Source organism: Budorcas taxicolor, chromosome 13 (assembly GCF_023091745.1).
Source record: "Budorcas taxicolor isolate Tak-1 chromosome 13, Takin1.1, whole genome shotgun sequence".
NCBI classification, from domain to species: domain Eukaryota; kingdom Metazoa; phylum Chordata; class Mammalia; order Artiodactyla; family Bovidae; genus Budorcas; species Budorcas taxicolor.
Genome location: NC_068922.1, coordinates 33248470 through 33268235, shown reverse-complemented (window position 1 = coordinate 33268235; position 19766 = coordinate 33248470). Strand labels below are relative to the sequence as shown.

General features: G+C 37.7%; 1 protein-coding gene across 1 annotated transcript in view; it reads right to left on the bottom strand.

The window, feature by feature from the left end:
- Positions 1-274: 274 nt before the first annotated feature.
- Positions 275-19766, bottom strand: part of ARHGAP12 (Rho GTPase activating protein 12) — a 115394-nt gene continuing 95902 nt past the window's right edge. Inside the window, exons 10-19 of the mRNA XM_052650878.1 lie at positions 19242-19323; positions 13502-13603; positions 10846-10944; positions 7778-7880; positions 6240-6356; positions 4092-4190; positions 1857-1934; positions 1620-1754; positions 1277-1379; positions 275-519 (exon numbers count right to left, since the gene is read on the bottom strand). Coding sequence (XP_052506838.1) covers positions 345-519; positions 1277-1379; positions 1620-1754; positions 1857-1934; positions 4092-4190; positions 6240-6356; positions 7778-7880; positions 10846-10944; positions 13502-13603; positions 19242-19323 — 1093 coding nt within the window. The 3' untranslated portion in view covers positions 275-344. The remainder of the gene's footprint in view (positions 520-1276; positions 1380-1619; positions 1755-1856; positions 1935-4091; positions 4191-6239; positions 6357-7777; positions 7881-10845; positions 10945-13501; positions 13604-19241; positions 19324-19766) is intronic.

Below are 19766 nucleotides of genomic sequence, written 5' to 3'. Positions count from 1 at the left end.
GTTTAAGGAGAAAAAAAAATGTATTCTTACCAAATTATCCAGTGTATATGACTGGTTAGAATCACAAGTTTTGATTTTTTTTTTTTTAACTGAAATTCAGAGTGTGAAATGCAAACATTCAGGATAAAATTAATTCAAAGGTACACACAGGTTTATCAACTTGCAACAAAGCAGCAAATATGAGGGCCTAACACACCTCTGGACTCTTCCGTTCCCTTCTGATCCCTCAGAAAAGTGCAAAATCAAAGAGTCACTACTTGGTCCAAACATAAGATACGTCAGGTACAAGGATCTGGAATCTGATGAAATCCAGCTTCTATTCCACAGGTTGTCTTCAGTAAGTGTCAGCGTCCAAAGATGGAATTTATCTCGAGAAGAATTAATTCTACGATCTGATTCTGGTAGACAGTATGGACCGCTATGTTACCAGTCTCCTTCTCTGGCTTGAGCAGAGTGGGACCAAAAACAATCGCTATGCTCTGATAGGTCATTCGGTTTTTTTCTCCATTTTCTATAACTCTAAGAGGAAAATAAAATTGTTAAAAGAGAAAATTTAAAAATTGGGGAAACTCTTCAGTGTTATAAACAGTTTACATTGAGCAAAGAGAAATAATGCTCATTTCCCTAAGGTACATATAAACTATTTAACCAAACAGAATTCAGTCTGAATAATATGGAAAGTTTTCTTTTGGATAAACTTAGGTGACAGGTATAACTGAACACCTGCTATAATTCAGGTAACAATGATTCCCCTACTGAAGTGACGGGGAAATCTTATTAGAGCACAGAGAATAAACTTTGAATTTTACTCATTTTTGCTATTAAAAAAAAATCTCATGCTGTGATCACTTACTTTAGTAAACTGGTCTTCTTCCCATCAGAAGTTTTAAAGTAACTATATGGTAATTTAGACCTAATTATCCCGACTTTAAGGTAACTGAATATTCCTCACTTAATAACCAATCTCATCTCCATAATAATTAACTTGAGCAACTATTTCTGAACACTTACCATATACTAGGCATTATATATTAATAAAAGTTTCACATATAAAATTAACTTTAATGTATTCTTTATAACAAACCATGTTACCTACAAGGAACTGAGGTTCAGAGACATTATCTTTGTTACAAAGACAGCAGAACAGCACAGCTGGGCTCTGAACCTGGGTCTGGTCGCCTGGCCCCGGGGGTCCCACACCACATATCATACCTGTGCACTTCTCTGACCTTCTTTTTCCCCAATTACTCCTTCTCTCCTGCCGTGAGACTCTTACCTTTTGAGATGTCTGAACAGAATCTGCATTGTGTCCTGATTTGGCTTTGGCAACTGTTTGATCAGGTCCTTCACAGCAGAGACACGCTGTCGTGGTTCTTGTTCTGAAAAAAAGACAACGAATGGAGAGTCTGCAAGAAACTGAAAGCGGTGACAGGGTTTTGGAACCTGGTATTTGGTGTTACGCAGTGACACCTGGTGGTCATATTTAAAATTTCTGGAGTGAAGCGATTCTGAAAAAAATTTGTTTCAAGTAAGACCAAAAGGAATTGCAGTAGCTTAATCTGTATGTATAGAGGGTTTTCAACATTTGTGGGGAAAACTGAGTGCAACTACATACTTACTAATTGCATTAACAAAATCATTAAAATGATTAAACGTAAAGAGAGGTTCCGGTAATTCTCGAAAAAACATTTTGAGGGCTCCAGTGATGACATGAATATCTTCCCATTTACTATCCTTCAAGTCCAATTTCTCATCTGTAAAACAGAAGGAATAAGAAATTCTTGGAAATTATTTTAAACCAATTCTAACAGTATGAGTGATTCTTCTGTATATAAAAACAGGGAATATGACCTCACCGTGATTGACTGCAAACCTCAGCTTCTGGATCACTGCTAGGTTGCCACTAACTCTGTAAATCCCATCAACATCCAGCCCTAAGAGACAAATGACAATAATTCAGATTGAAGTTCTTGTTGGCCTCCTCTACAGATGCTTTCACGTCTTAGAATTCTTATGTATTAACATTTAGCCTAAAATAAAATTTCTCTTTTCCTCTCAATGGCTTTTTATAGCTACTTGGCAGGGAAAGAGGGGTGGAGATTCACTCTGAATTGTTTGGTAAACAGCAACAAATCTACCTTATCATGCAGACTGTGGACCTCACAGAAGTCATCTCAACCTTGAAATACTAACAATTTATGATAAACTTCAGCAAACACTTGAGGATAAATCAAACAGTAAAGAAAGCTGGTAGATAAAATCAGCCTACCCATCTCTTTGTATATCATTTGATAGTATAAATGTACATATTAAGGCACCCTCTAAAAAATGTTTGTCAAATTATTGCTGTTGTTCAGTTGCTAAGTCGAATCCAACTCTTATGACCCCATGGACTGCAACAACACACCAGCCTTCCCTGTCCTTCATTGCTGCTGCTGCTGCTGCTGCTGCTAAGTTGCTTCAGTCATGTCCGACTCTGTATGACCCCACAAACGGCAGCCCACCAGGCTCCCCCGTCCCTGGGATTCTCCAGGCAAGAACACTGGAGTGGGTTGCCATTTCCTTCTCCAATGCATGAAAGTGAAAAGTGAACGTGAAGTCGCTCAGTCATGTCCGACTCTTAGCGACCCGATGGACTGCAGCCCACCAGGCTCCTCCGTCCATGGGATTTTCCAGGCAAAAGTACTGGAGTGGGTTGCCATCCCAGAATTTGCCCAAATTCATGTCCATTGAGTCGGTGATGCTACCTAACCACCTCATCTTCTGCTGCCTTCCTCTTCTACTGCTGCCCTCAACCCTTCCCAGCAATTACCGTCTTTTCCAACAAGTAGCTCTTCGCATCAGGTGGCCAAAGTATTGGAGCTTCAACATTAGTCCCTCCAATGAATATTTAGGGTTGATTTCCTTTAGGACCGAGACTGGCTTGATCTCCTTGCAGTCCAAAGGACTCAAGAGTCAGTGTTTATAATAAACTTAATATGAAGTGAAGTGTTACTCGCTCAGTCATGTCCTACTGTTTGGGACCCCCATAGATTGACTGTAACCCACGAGGCTCCTCTGTCCATGGAATTCTCCAGGCAAGAATACTGGAGTGGGTAGCCATTCCCTTCTCCAGAGGATCTTCCCAACCCAGGAATCAAACCTGGGTCTCCTGCACTGCAGGCAGATTCTTTACCATCTGAGCCACCAGAGAAGCCCAATAAACTTAATACAAGCCAGCAACTAAAATGATGGTTCTGTAAGAACTGATCATTTGAGATAGCTATTAATTTGTTATTTATTATGTAAAATAGAATCACTTGAAATTCACACAATGAAATCCCCCGAAGTTCAAATATTCAATAAATGATGATGCACATATTAACATTATCTAATGTGCTTATTATTCATTTAACTTCCAGTAAAGGCAAGGACCATGGCTTCTCTATTGTCAGGCTGATAAAGATCAGACAAGAGATCCGTAAGCAGCAGTAATTACATTTTATGCAAACATTTTTATTACACAAGATTTTTTTGATGACATACTGATGGAAGTTAATGTGACTGCAGTCAAGATACTGTTATTTTAAAAGCTAGTATAAATAACACTAATAAATAACATGCTAAAATTAACCAAAACAGAAATTAATTTAAGTCTTCTTTTACAAGAAATGATATAAAGAGGATTTGTCTATTTGGACACTTTATAGTTGACTTCGCAGTTTTGGAAGGTCATCTCATTTTTATTATAAACAGAAGAAACTTTCTCTTGGTAAGTAAACACCATCTCCAATACTGTCCAATCATTTCTTAATAAACACTGTTTCACAATCACCACTTTCATTTTAAGCAAATGTCAACTCCAAATGGCTTCAAGGAATACCATATCCTTAATCAGCCCTAAGTACTGAACGTTCAACAGATGACTGCAAAGGTCTTAGTCTGAAATAATACAAAAGAGTAAGTTTTTCTTTTTTTTGCAAAACATGCGTTTCTTGACAACTTACAACTAAAAAGAACTGGTTCCAACACTTAAAATCAAAAATCCTAGGGGTTTGAATGGCAAAACAGTGGGCTGGTGTGCTTAACATTTAAAAAAAATTTTTTCTTACCATATTGCTCAACATGTTCAATGCATAATTTCACAAATTTTGGCACTGTGCTATTCTCTCTCTGACACAGATTAGAAAGATTGGCTCCAAATACCTGATCTGGAAGAGATTTTAAGAAATAATAGGTCATACAGTGGCTAAACCACTGGGAGTGCAACAGAAGGTGTCCTTGCAAAGCTGCCCTCACCACGACACACGCCTGTCTCATCTGCACTTTGCTGACTGCTTCCAACTGTACTTCGCCACACGGTTTTCCTTCTTCATGCAGCTCCAGGAACACCTTCCCTCACTCCTGCCTGGCTCCTCTGCTCTTGTTTTTGGTGGCCACACCTCGCGGCTTTCAGGATCTCAGTTCCCTGACCAGGGACTGAACCTTTTCAATTGCACTGGGCAATTGAAAGCACAAAGTCCTAAGAACTGGACCATCAGGGAAGTCCCTGACTGCCTTCTTACTTTCTCATCCTGTGCAGAGGACAGGATCAATCTTGCCCCCCAAATGGAGCTCCTTCTCATCACTTCTGGTCTCAGCTAATATGTCACCTCCTGAGACGAACCTTCTTTGGGACTTTCCTGGTGATCCAGTGGCTAAGACTCCATGCTTCCAACGCAGGGGGCCCAGGTTCAATCCCTTGCTGGGGAACTAGAGCTCACATGCTGCAACTAAGACTTCCCAAGCTGCAGCTAAGAGTTCACATGTTGCAACTGAAGATCCCGTGTGCCACAACAAAGTCCCAGAGCAGCCAAATAAATATTGGGGAAAAAAAAAACAACCCTCTGACTATGCTACCTACTGCTACTGCTAAGTCGCTTCAGTCGTGTCCGACTCTGTGTGACCCCATAGACGGCAGCCCACCAGGCTCCCCCGTCTCTGGGATTCTCCAGGCAAGAACACTGGAGTGGGTTGCCATTTCCTTCTCCAATGCATGAAAGTGAAAAGTGAAAGGGAAGTCGCTCAGTCGTATCCGACTCTTAGCGACCCCACGGACTGCAGCCTACCAGGCTCCTTCGTTCATAGGATTTTCCAGGCAAGAGTACTGGAGTGGGGTGCCATTGCCTTCTCCGGACTATGCTACCTAAGGTAACCCAATTCTAGTCACTCTATTTTATCACTGTGTTCAATTCTTTGTGGAACTCATCACTATTTTAAGTTATCTTGCCTGTATCTCATCTTTATAGAAGTTTCTTTTTTCCCCAGCAAATGCTTTGCTTTTAAACATTTTCATTGGACTGTAGTTGATTTACAAGGTTGTGTTAATTTCAGGTATACAGCAAAATGACGCAGTTACACATACATATATTCACTCTTTTTTAGATTCTTTTCCCCTATAGGCCACTATAGAGCATCAAGTAGAGTTCCCTGTGCTCTACAGTAGGTTCTCTTTAGTTATCCATTTTACACAAAGTAATGTTTACTGAAACTTATTTGTATATTTTAGTTTAGATGCTTTGCAAACAGATGTCCCAACAATAGTCTCTGTTAGAATCTTCACAAAAGAGGCATAATATATATATTATGCTACCTTTTATTATATTTTTTTACTGATGAACATTTGTTTTTTGAGTTAGATACTAGAAAATTCTACCTTTGAAATTAAACACACTTTTAAGAATTAAAGGTATACACAGCACATGTTATTTTAAAGAATATTAAAAGACCTTATTAGTGAATTGTGACTCTTACACTTGAAGAAAATATAAAAATTAGGAAAAAACACTTTATACTAATTTTGTAACTACCTTAAATGAGAATTGAAGGCAAACAATCAAGAATAAAATTGTTCATTATCTTTCTTTTTTCCTACTGTTAGTGACTATTCAATATTTCTTCTGATCTGTGTATCTCAAAACTAAAAACCTTAATTGTCACTTTGAAAGTTTGCCACCCAACCCATCACATCTGTGTAGTTCCTCTGGTGCAGGATTTCTAAAAACTGAATTTGGTATTTATGTCTGTTCAATGCTTTAAACTGACATGCATTTAAAAATCAATTTTAATTACTCCAATGTATTGCAATCACTGAACTGATAACTTAATGAATAACGAATGAAAACATTTTTACTGTTTTGAAATTACTCAGCTATCAATGTAAAATGTCTTATTTCTGATTCTGGCCAAAGTTCATTGCTATAAACATCACTTCTACCTACCTTTAATATAACCTTTTTCACGAACAGCTTGCAAAGTGGGGCGTCGTGTAAGAAACTTCTTCAAGTTTTTCTTGGTTTTTTTCTGTTCTGAAGAATCTATGCTAGATACTTTTGTGGCTTAAGACAGATAGATATTAAGCATTTCATAAGAAAAAGGCTTTTTTGACAAAAATTTTTCCACCTAGCATTCAAAATATATTAATCTCATATATAAAAATCACAGTAAATCAACTATTCTAAATTTAATATGGTTTAAGAGTAACTCATGAAGAATTAAATGAACACAGACCCAATTTCAAAGTAATACACCACACAAAACATTCCATTTCTATCACCAAACACTGGCCACAAACAGTGCCTTCTTTGGTATGTGTGCCAAGACATCTGTAAGTTATTCTAATATATACTCATTATTTAATAAATGATACTATGTATAGTCTTAGACTATCCCCCAGTTTTAGAGCATAAAATGAAGAGCAAAAAGTAAAGAAACCATCCTATAAAACATAAACAAAGCCTCCAACCTTCCCTATCCTTACTGAATGGGGAGCTGGGGGTTGTGTATGTATACATATATATAAAGATGTACTCATATGTACACACATGTATGTATATACATATCCATCACCATTATTTGTGCTTCAAGCTGAACTCAGACTCATCGTAAGTATCCCTACCCTGAGCTAAGGATGGGATCACCTGGAAAATGTTCTACATTTCTTGTAGTCCTGATTTCTTGATTACCATAACACAAATTTGAAAAGTAAATTTCTTGAAAATAACTATATGTGAAGAAAGCTGAGAGCACAAACAATATGTGAGGAAAGGATTAAAACAAAATTTTCATGTGTTTACACTGTTATACGGTGACAGTGTCAGTAATAGGCCTGAACAATCAGAATGTAAAAGAACAAAAGAATTGATTTTTCTACTCCTTCAGTTACCGTGAAGACCAAAAGTTCTGAGTTAAATGTGGATTTTTTCAAATAGATTTAACAAAGTTCAGAGTCATGGCTAACGGCCTGTTTAAACTATGTAATTTACAAGAGGCCTGCTTTAGAAAATGCAAGCCCTGAAACTGCTGGCTCACTCTGTTGTCTGGAGGTTAAATTCACGCATCTACCTGCACAGACACCTATGAGTCAGAGGCGGCTGCCTGGTGTTGGATCTATGGTACATATCCCCTAACTTTTGACTTCTTAACGTGTAAGGATCTCAAACAGTAATTACATATTTTTCAGTTCATAAAATTCAGCTTCCTAGAGACCTCAACATAAGTGCATTCTGTTGTGTGCATTTTTTTTTTCTCTTGAAAAGGTAATGCAATATATGCTGCCATTGGGGTACATATGATTAGGGTGAAAAATTACAGTGAGTAAATGAAGATAGGGAACACTGAAACACTGAGGCTGCAACTACTGACTCTTACAACTCTTGTAACACGGTGATTCCACCCAGCATTTACATCTTTACTTTAAAACTTTGAAGAGCTAAGAGAATAATAAGCTCACTCAAACCACTAGCAAAGAAAAACTTACAACGCAATTTCTTCGGCTCCTTCTGGTCCTTTTCTTTATCATGCTTTTCTATTCCTGGTGAATCTGGTATCTCCTCTTCAATTGCTTCATCGGGTTCTACTGTCTGTTAGGTAGAGATTTTCCAAACACATATTACTTTTACGATTACTTTAGATGCAATTCTCAGAATGATCAGTGATCAACTCTTCCAAATGACTTTAAGGAACAATTTAGTATACAGAATCCATGACTTAGATATTTGATAAATATTATAAAAAATACTTTTTATCCCCCATTGATGGCATTAATTCTGAATTTCAATAAAGAAAAAAATTACTGATAATGCACAAGGATAATGGGTTTGTACTAATAGTGACACTATCTTGCCTCAAGTGACAGTAATAATCGTTTGATCAAGTGGAAGTAATAACCATTAGAAGGTCAGGCTATAACCTGCGGTGACAGATCAGGATGAGGCTACATTGTTGATAACAGGACAGACAAAGCTTACCTGCAGTGGCACCTTAACTGTTTCACAGCAACAGTCTTTTAAAACTGCACGTTGCGTCAACAGTTCATCATTACTCCCAGACCCTAGAACTCATTTAAGCCTAACTAAGTTTACTTTTACAAGTTAAAAAGAAGACTGAATTCTCAAAACTGAAAACACTGCTCTGCCTTTCACTGAGATCCTTACTCCACCAAGAATCCATTTCTGTGCACAGTGTAAGAAAAAGCTCCGGCTTCTCCTTGGGCCTCCAGCTGACCAGCACGTGCCCTGTCCTGGCACACTGAAAGGTATGTGGGTCTGTCTCCAGCTTCTTTATTCTGTTCCACAGGTCTGTGTATCTCTCCCATTATGGATAGGTAGCTTTATCAGGGCCTGACATACAAAACTGCAAGTCTTCTGCAAGGGTGTCTTGCATATCCTTAGCCCTTTGCATTTCTAAATGAATTTTAGAAAAAGCTTGTCAAGTTCTATCACAAAACCTACTGGGATTCTGAAGGAGATCCAAATACCTCAAACCTAAAAATGTATAAATCATTTGGAAGAATATTGTATCTTTACATAACTGAATCTTTTAATCCATGAACATAATAGACTTCTCATTTAATTAAGATTTGGCAATGTCTCTCAATAAAGTTTTGTATTTTTCCCTGAAGAAGTTTTGCCCATCTCTTGCCTTCAGTATCTTTTGCTACTCTGCAAACAGTATACATATGAAATTTTTATAATCAATAATATAGTCCTCCCTTTTCAGTTGGCTTATTCCCTGAACCTGGAGGCCTTAATTTAAAAAACCACTTTCTCCGCAAGGCCTCCCTTGATCCCTCCACTAGCATTAGCTTCTACCTAATCAGAGTCTTTACATGTTCATTATAGTAACAGTTTGGCTGTCTGTCTTCAGTAATCTTCTGCCTTTGACTGTAAGCTCTGTGCATCTGGCTGCACGCTGCTACATCCCGGTGCGTAAGGCACTCACACGTTTGGTAAATGAACAACAGCAGCATTCCTTGCTTTCAAAGGATAGTGAATGGATTACTGTGACTAGAGCGGAAAGCCCATTCTGGGTAGAGGAAAAGGTACATCTGGATAGACAGACTGGGCTCAGGCTGTTGAACTTTAATACGAATCGTATCAGGTTTCCAAGCAGGAGAGGATTATAAAAGTGACTTAGGAAGTTTCATACTGTAGTGGCATTAAGAATGGATTGGTGTGGGATGGTATGAGATGAAGTAATGAAAACTGTTCGGGGGTTACTCTTAGTATAAACATTTCAAGACCTGTCCGTGGTTTCAGAAATAAATGAAAAGAGACAAGGTTCAGAAATTTCATACAGTATTACAGACTGCAAAGGAAGAATTCACATCTAGACTGGTGAATAATTTACTAGAAGAGTAAAAGTTGGAGGTGGAAGAGTTAAAAAAAAAAAATTCAGATTTTAAATCTGAGTGTTCTAAATTGGGTGAATCACAAAATTTGGGAGCATAAAAGGATACTTGGAGATAATCCAGTCCAATTTTTTTTTTTTTAGTAGAAAAACTGAGACCCACAGAAAGACAACACTTGGATATGATCACAAACCTTGTTAATAATGAAGCATTACCAACAAAGTCTCTGAGACACATCTCAATCTCTACTAAAACCAGTGATTCCCCCAACTTTCTTCTGTCTCCATTTAGTTTAAAATCATTATACTTCTAAGTATCCGCTTTCCTTTCACTACTGTCACTGACACATGATCCTCAATCAGGAGCCATGTCCCCATATGCTGAGGGGGCAGGAATACAGTCTAAGAAAGTGCAACTTCAAGTTGTTTATTACTGCTCTTACTAACTCAGCTTCAGAATATAAATAGGAAGTTATTTTAGACATAGTACATATGAGAAGAAATTTACCACGAACACAAGGGTACTGTAAGTAGAAAAGGTACTAGGCAGGAGAAAGTGCGAATGACCAGACGACTGCATTCATCTCACCATTTTGCTCAGTACCAGTTTCCACCAAACGGCATGATCTCCAGCACATCCAGTTGATGACAAGATGACAACAGAGCAGACTGGGCATAGCGGCTGGCCCTGCCTCTGGCGCTAACTGCTTTTGAACCAACGCCTCACGTGAGTTACGTGAAATCTACTGGTGGCAAGCATCCTATAAATGTGCATGCTAAATCACTCATCAGCCTCTCATGTGCTCCTGGTTGAGTCATGTCCAACTCTTTGCGACCCCATCGACTGTCGCCCGTCAGGCTCCTCTGTTCACAGGATTTCCTGCCAACAACACTGGAGCGGGTTTGCCATGCCCTCCTCCAGGGCAGCTTCCTGACCCAGCCATCAAACCCGCATGTCTTATGTCTCCTGCATTGCGAATGGATTCTTTACCGCTGAGCCAACGGGAAAGCCCCATCAGGCCCAGGAATTGCTAAACTGATCACTGTCAAATATGCATTTTTAAAAAGTATTTTTTCACACATAAATTGGAAACTAGACATACAATAAATAGCCAAAAAAAAAAAAAAGGAAGAAAGATTAAACAGCTCTAAGGTCAAAAAATAAATAAATAAATAAACCCTAAGTCAAACACATACCTGATTACTGATAGTACTACTGAGAACTTTAAACCAATCATTGATAACAGTGTCATTATCAGACTGAATCAGCAATTCCGTTCCTTGACGGGTTTTCAGCTTTAAAGAAGGGAAAAAAGTATATATATATGCGGTTAGTACTTTCAATCAAGTAAATGGATTTAATTCAAAGTCTACTAAACCACCAGCAGAAGATGAGATGCCATATATTTTATTAATGGTGATGCAAGGTTACAGATTCCACAGGGATGCCATTATCCTTTATTTCAGTATAAAATAATACCAGCTGAATTATTTTACAAAACATGATGTTTTTCTCACAATACATTCTCAATGAAAAGCTAATAATTTAGGACACCAAACTATCACACAAACACCACAAAACTTGCTGAAATCTTATATATGTCATCATTAAAAACAAGTTCAAGTATCTAGGCTATGCATTTTAAATGAGAATTGAAATATAATTTGTAAAGAAATAAAACCTATGATAGTTTTACATAAACTTGAGAAATTTTTTCTCTCTGGCTAAAAAAAATAAATGTAGACAGGGAATATAGAAGGGTTGGACTTTCAATATTTCCTACTTAGTATGAAAATATAATGACTTAGTACAAAGAGAGGGCACAAGACAATAATTTTCACATCCCCTTTAGACAGAAACATTACTGAGCTATCAAACCATGAACGAACTAAAGTAAGGATACTATGTATGATTCTATATGAATGTGATAACAAATTTACATATGACATCCTTGGTTCAACTGAAGAAGGATTTTGAGTTAGCCATAGAGAGCATTCCTTCTATTTTTTGGCTGGTGAATGTTTGATTTCCCTTTTCCCAGAGGAATATATGGCAATGCTTCTCAAACAACATTCTGAGATATATTCCTCAAACAACTCCTGTAATAATGTTTTAAAAGATATCCCTCAAAAAATAAACAAAGGATTCATTATGTGATGTTAATTTAGAAAATACTGGATTGAGGAGATCTGAGCAAGACTCTATCCTTCCAGACTTCTTGGAGTTTTGTTCCTCCAGGGTGCGCTGTGGTTTTCTAACAGAGGAATAAAATACACACTATTTCCCCAATTTATTTGGCCATGGGACCCTCTTCATTCTGGAATGAAACAAGGCTACCTCAGGAAAGTGACTTCCTTCCCTGAATTTCTTCCTAGAGAGCAGCCCAAGCAATCAATCAATAGTGAATATTCACTGCACATAAGATACTCTGTTCTGTTAGAGGTTCTCACTTAAGAATAGCATTGAAACGTGTGAAATAGATCGCCAGTCCAGGTTCGATGCCTGAGACAGGGCACTCAGGGCGGATGCACTGGGACAACCCTGAGGGATGGGATGGGGAGGGAGGTGGGAGGGAAGTTCAGGATGGGGGGCACATGTACACCCATGGCTGATTCATGTGACTGTATGGCAAAAACCACTACAATATTGTAAAGTAATTAGCCTCCAATTAAAATAAATGATTTAATTTTTTAAAATGAATGAAATAAAAGTTTTTGATACATGCTAAAAAAATAAAAATAAGCAAAAAATGCAGTCTCTGCTTGAAAATTTTTTCTTTTTGGATAATCTAGTGGGGAAATAATTTACAGATGATATTAACTCCAGCTACATGAAACAGGTGCTATTTTAAATGCATAAACTTGCAACATCTCTATTGTGAGTCTTGGAAGAGAGGAAACATTTGACAAGCAGAGACTAGCAGCCCTTGGTACTGAAGGTAGATTCATCAGGAGTAAAAATCAACAGGACAGAAACACTTAGGTTCCACTAGGGAAACGTCAACTCTTCCAATCCCCCTGGACAACAGGAGAAAAGGCCTCAGACAGGAGACTCTAAAGGAAGGCTATTTGCAAAGCTGGTATGAACACCCCTCTGCTTTCCACACACAGTGTGACCGCGGCTCCTCCACCAGCAGGGGGACCCTGAATTTTCGGCCGGCCACCTGACTTGCTTTAAGACGCAGAGCACACTGGTGTTTGACTCTTCGTCCAGATCTCAAGAAGCCCCGAGGCTCCCACTCTGGCCCTGAATGTGAAGAAGCCTAGAGTCGCTCCACTGAACAAGGAGAGAGCCAGTGAGAAGGAGCCCAGCCAGCAGTGAGCACTGAGCCCAGAGAGGGCAACTAGACTGTTCAGCCCTACTCAAGCTGCTGGATGACTGAAGCCTGGTGACGGAACCTGGGTGAGGTCAGAACCACCACTCCGCTCCGGGCAGGCCAAACTGAGCAAACAACGTGCGTCTTTTCTTGGGCTACTGAGTTTGGGGTGGTCTCTTAGGCAGCAATAAGTATGTGTTACTGTGGGGAGCTTTTTATGACACTGGGAAGGCTTTAACTTACTTTTTAATATTGGATTTTGTGGGTAAAGGGAACCACACCTTTTACTGTTGCTAGGGAAATTGAAGACTTGGAACAAAGGCTTGTAATATAAAGTCTGAGATCTAATCACTTACGCAAATAAAGCTAGATCTTTACACCAGCTTTTTTGACTTAAAAGTTAAGTCAAATACAAACTGACTTAATGACTAACTCTGCCTTAACTAGTCACACTGAAAGACAACTTCCCCAATAACTCAGAACATAAAATTACTATGGTTAAGAATAAGGATTATACTTAGACAATAATTTATTACCTCAAATACATTCTTTTTGCTGGATTTATCCTTTGAAGCCATCTCGATGGTCGCTCCCTTAAGGTCCACCGTGAACTCTGGTTTGGACTGATTACTCCCAAACTTCGTTTCGGAAAAAAGGAAAAACCTTTGTTATACTCATGTACATACATGTATCCAAGAAGAATTAAGACCAATTTTGTAGTATTAACAATAAATGAAACAGAGGGTTACCTCAAATTCTTCTCTTTTTATATCATAAAATAACAATTCCTACTTGAAATTGAAAAATGTTTGTAAGACATGATTACATACAGTTCATTTAAAAGGAAACAAAATGGCTCAACCTCCATCATTATAAGAAAAATACAAAGTAAAGCCACGCTAAAATCTTTTTTCACCCATTAGTATAAAAACAACAACAAAAAGTTTGATGAAAAATTACATTGGTGAGGCTAGAGAGTAATAGGCCCTCATTTTCAAGTGGGCTATAAACCAGAATTCCTGGAGAGGAAAAATTGCTAATACTGTATTTTCAAATTTATAAACACATGTACACTGTGGCTGAGCAATTCTATTTTTTTGAATTTATTCTAAACTATCCGTAATTATGTAAAATGACATGTTCAAAAGGTCATATTCTTATATACATATAAATAACATCTGGCAGATAACCAAGTTCTTTTCTACCAAACAAACATTCTCTAAACCTGATTCTGTACTTTCAAAGGTTATTTCCTTATTGACTCTTTATGTTGTCAACAACTAACAATAACTTGTAAAAACAAAATCCTGAGCCCCATGTTCTTTTATTCAGCCTTTATTGGAAATAAAAGCTGGAGCCGGATTCTCTAAAGCCTCAGCAATTGAAAGAGGAAAGGTGAACAGATCAGCAAGACAGTGAACATGGGTGGTTTGAGAAGCAGCAGCCCTTAGTTGGCTATTATATTTTGTTAACCAGATAAGGAAAAGGTTAGTAAGTAAGCAGCACAAAAATGTATGTTAAATACAGACCTACTCTATATATTGCCATCACTAACTTAAATTTCTGTTTCATCTATTAACTGAGAATAGAAAATAGCATTTCTATGTTACTGTAGGATTTGGGGGTTTAAAAAATCCGTACAAGCTGATGAATTGTAGTCTTCAAGTTCATAAAGATTTGTTATAGAAAATCTCACTTGCTAAAATATTTTCAAATTCTATTTGTCATCAGAAATGAATCTTACCCACCAACCTTGTGATAACTTATTCACTATTCATAGCATCAGTGACAACATTTGTAATTTCACTTTTAATAAATGCTTCAACTCATCTGTTCCCTTTTACTACATCTTTTCAGTTGGTCTTAAATACTATAGGTGACATAACTAAACAAAACTCAAGGTATTATATGGGATTTATTAGTGGAATCAAAACAAAATTCAGACTATTTCATGGAACTAGTAGAACAATTAAAAAATCACAAAACAAATTTTTAAAATTCCACAGAGCCTCTGCCTTCTTATACCTTTTGTCATTCAAAAAAACATTAAAATTAATTCACATTGTAATTTAAAAATCACTGTAATTAAATCACAAAGCTATGATGGGCACAGATAACTTTCTGAGCAAATCTGATGTATTTCCAAAGTTATAAAACTTAAATGGATACATTTAACAAAATGATAAAAATTTAATACAGTTTAACTTGTCATCATGACATGCTTGGTAGATAGTTATAAGCTAAGACATAAATAACCAACCAAATAAGTTACAGTAACCAAACACAATGACATGACAAGGAATGCTATAAAAATGCTCTACTGTGGTCAACAAAATTTCATGTTTGCTATCCATTATTCCTCAAAACCCAGTCCTGCTTTTCTCTACTGTAATCAATGCCCCAATGCATTCATGGAAAAGAAAACAGAACTGCTGTGGCAAGGGACATGCAACAAGAAGAACACATACAGTGGCAGTGGAAACAGGATCAGATTTTACATATGCGACAGCAGGCCGGCGGCGGACAGAGAGTTTCCAGGAAGAAAGCAGCGAGAGCAGGAGCTCAGAGACTGAGCCCTGCTGGCAGAATGACTTGATGGGAAGAGGGAAGAAAATGACGATGTCATTACAGTGCACAATGGCAAAATGACATACAAGAGAAAACCACAATGGAACCAGGCGAGACAAAAATACAACTCTGCAAGCAGACACAACACAGGCAAGGCTACGTCTCCAAAATATTCTCCAAAAGCCCTAGAATTTACCTCAGGGCATTTTCTGACTTTGTCATTCTATCAATTCACTGTTATCTTTGAGATGAATGCTTTTTACAACTTACTTTGAACAGACCTGTCCTCCCTTAACAGACTTGTCACCCACCAAGGGAAGACTTGGGGGGTAACAGAGATGAGTCGTACAGCCCCTCCTCACAAAGCCTTGAGCCTCCTTCCTGTGGCTGGCAGGGCCACGTACTCTGGTTCCTGTCTAAGATCTCTCTGAGGAGAGGCCCTACCATCCAGCTCGCTTTCCCCTTACTCAGGGACTGTGGCTCTCTACCAGAGGCAAGGCTGTCACCCAGGGAACACCTGGTAAGGTCTGGAGACGAGCTGGAGGTGGGGCTGTTGCTATGACCCGCTGAACAAATAAGGTGAAAGGAGGTAAGAAAAAGACAAGTATAATTTAAGTTACTGATCTAACAACCCATGGGACAACTAATACTTTCCAGGAAATAAGTGATGTCTCCCCATCCCAAACGAGAAGGAGAGGCTGGCTGGATTCTGGATGATGTGCACTGGTGTAATGTTATCTTACGGGCAGCGTGTGCACATTCCATTTGCTCCATCTTAAATACCCATGAAATACAAAATAAATACAAAGCGTGAACGGTTTTCTAAAACCAGAGGCTCAAATAGTATGGATGGTTTTGCTCAGCATCCCATCAATGCGTATATGCCCAGGAGTGAGTGTAAGATCTGAATTGGCTATTTCTTCCAGGGGATATCAGCAGAGGTTTTTGTACTTAGTATGAAACTAATCTGTGAGGAATCATACGTCTCCAACACAGCCCTGGAACAAACCATCTGAGCCCAACTGAAGGAAACATAAAGTCTTCCAACAGCAAAGGGAAAAACTGACTCTGCCAGAGACTGACCCTTGACAGCATCTTCCTAGGTTACACTCAATGGAAATTTTCACTGGAGGTGATTCTTGTCTTTTTGGCTTACATGCCAGCCTCAGGTAAGACATGATTTCACTGTATAAACAGGACACATTTTACTTGTGATAGATCTAGCTGGTGACTGAGTAGAGAAACAAAGCTAGGAGTCTTTCAAATCCTTTGTGAACAATCCTAATTACAGAGTCAATTAAAAAGCATCTTGCATATTTCCTCAATTTTTAATATTTATGAGTGGTATATACACCAAAATATATTACATATACTTACACATTTTTTAATTTGAATAATTTTATTTGCTTTTACTTAGGCCACTTAAATTAGTTTCAATTTCCTTATTATGTGTTACATATGGGAAGAAAAAGCAAGGTGGTTTGAGACTTTTTTGTTAGCCATATAATAAAAATTAAGAATTGACTGCATAATCAAGCATTTTATCATATCCCACATCTGTTTAGTTTTTAAGACTATAAAACACAGTGTGACTATGTTTTATTGAATTATATCAATCTGAAATGATTATCGTAATGTATTACTGACAATATATTAACAAAATTTCATTTAAAGGCAAAAACTCAAATACTGAATCTCTAAAGTTAAAACGCTATTAAGAATTTCACAATTTCAAAATTGGTGAGCTCAGTGAATTTTAAACTATGTTTCTGCTATTATCACATGGTAATGCAGTAACCCAACTTGAGATGATGAACAGAAATACCCTATGCCCTCCGCTGGCATTAGTTTAAATTATGAGTTCTGATTTATGTGAAGTCTTCAAGAGCCCTTCTTAAAATGCAACCATTAGTCTATACTAATGGTTCTGTGCTGGGGTATTCACTTAACATCCCCTAATTAGAAAAAAAAAATCATTTTCTTTAAGTCACAGTGGCGCCAGGGATGAAGAACCTGCCTGCCAATGCAGGAGACATAAGAGACATAGGTTCGATCCTTGTGTGGGGAAGATCCCTCAAAAAAGGAAAACAGCTACCCACTCCAGTAGTCTCACCTAGAAAATCCCATGGACAGAGGAGTTTGGCGGGCTACAGTCCATAGGGCTGCAAAGAGTCAGATACGACTGAAGCAAATTAGCAGCACGGACATATCTGCCTACCTCAATGATGCCTCACTTACCACAGTGATCTATGTACTTGTTTTATCTGTATATACTACAACTTGCAATCTTTAGGGATTGGTAATTATCAAATAAATGATCATTATCCAACTTTCTTCAGGAATTTTTTATTAATCTCTAATTGCTTCTCCATTGCTTTCATTCACTTTGTTCACTCAATTTCAAATAAAAGTTGAGCCACAAGTAGGAAGAATAAATAAATGCATCGTCTTCTAGAAATGCGTTAATATAACAAAAAAGTACCATACACTTCACCTCAGGTGACAAAGGAAAAATAATTATCAATTTACTTTAAGACAAGTCAAATAAAAATTTCAATCGTTTAATGTGGATAAGCGTATCACAGGTCAGTTTCACTGTACTGGCAGACCAGAGAGCAAATCAAAGCCTCAGAGAAGCAAAAGAGAAGAAATATTCCAGAAAGTTCCTATCTGCACTCAACCCAACAGTTTTGGAGGTTACTACACCATGGTACTTGAGGACTAGCATGCTCTGAACAATGTTACATGACTGTAAAGGTATGTGACTAAGATTTGCTTTGATTTTACAAATGGATTTCTCTTTTATCAAAGATAAGGCCAACAGATCCTAGTCATTTTAAAGTAACTGAGTAATTTTAAGAAATATTCATTAAGGTAAGATATAAAGCAGACGAAAGATATTAGCTTAATTTCATTTTTAAATCTTTTTGGACATATCCAGAGCATGGACTCTGGAGCCAAAATGGTACCCAGATCTGTCACTTACGTAGCTCTAAAACTTTGAGCGAGTCACTGAACTGTTTCACACCTCATTTTCTCATCTCCAACAGAGGGAGAGGGGATGACAAACAGTATTCCCCCAAAGTTAAGAGAATAATACAGATATATACATATACACACACACACACACACACACACACACACACACACACACACACACACACCATCCTCTATACTTTTTTTTTTTTTTCCATCCTCTATACTTAGAACAGTATCTCATACATTTTCAGGATTCAAAAAATGTTAACCTATTATGGTATGTCACAAATTATAATTTTTGGTATTTGTATTATAAATAACCAAGAATTAACAGTAGTAAACACTCAAATATACAAACAACTTCAAAGTTCCACAAGTAATAGTAACATTTTATTTTCTTCTGAAAGCGGGGCTGATATCATATAGACACGGAAACCTGACTAGTATCCAAGTGTCAGGTCACATATCAAGGTGGGGCTTGCCACATGACAGCTTATTTTCTAACTAAATACCTAAAAGAGCAAAGTCAGGATTTTAACAATACAAGTCAACTTTTCTAAGTGGCCCTTTTGTTTCTCTTATGAGTCAAAATGCATCTTTAACTAAGAAAGCCTCATTTATTTGCACATGAGTGGTAGTTAAGGACTCTGGACTACCTTATGAAATTCAAGTGCAATACTGTCCACATAATTCAAATGTGTAAAGCCTCCAAAGAAAAGAAATACTTACCCAACTTGTGCTACTTCCTTGGGTTTTGGTGAAGAGTAAAGATGAACCCTGCAAAACGGCCCAAGAAGACAACCAATTCTTTCTGTAATGAAAAGATGGCCAATGAGAACTCCATATCCTATTTTTCCAACCAAACTTAAAAAATTAAAATCTACTTCACTGATATCAATGTGGTCCACAATTTATACTCATTACTGACATTCTTATTGTTTTTACTGGGGATATAATTCAAATGGAAACTACAATCATTTTATATCCCCAAAGCAAATGAAGTAAATTAGAGATACAGATTATCAGAATAACTACCCATCTAATCATGTTCACATGGGAGTAATCTAGCAAGCACATCTGTGACCAAGGACACTAATTCAAAATCATATGAACGGAACGCTACATTTGGCAAGAATTCTTATTCACACTCAAAAAGTAGACAAACAGGATTATCTTACCTAACTCACTGTAGATTGTTTTATATGTCTTAGTTACCACCCTTCCCCTAATGAGGCTGCACTAGGTAAGGACTAG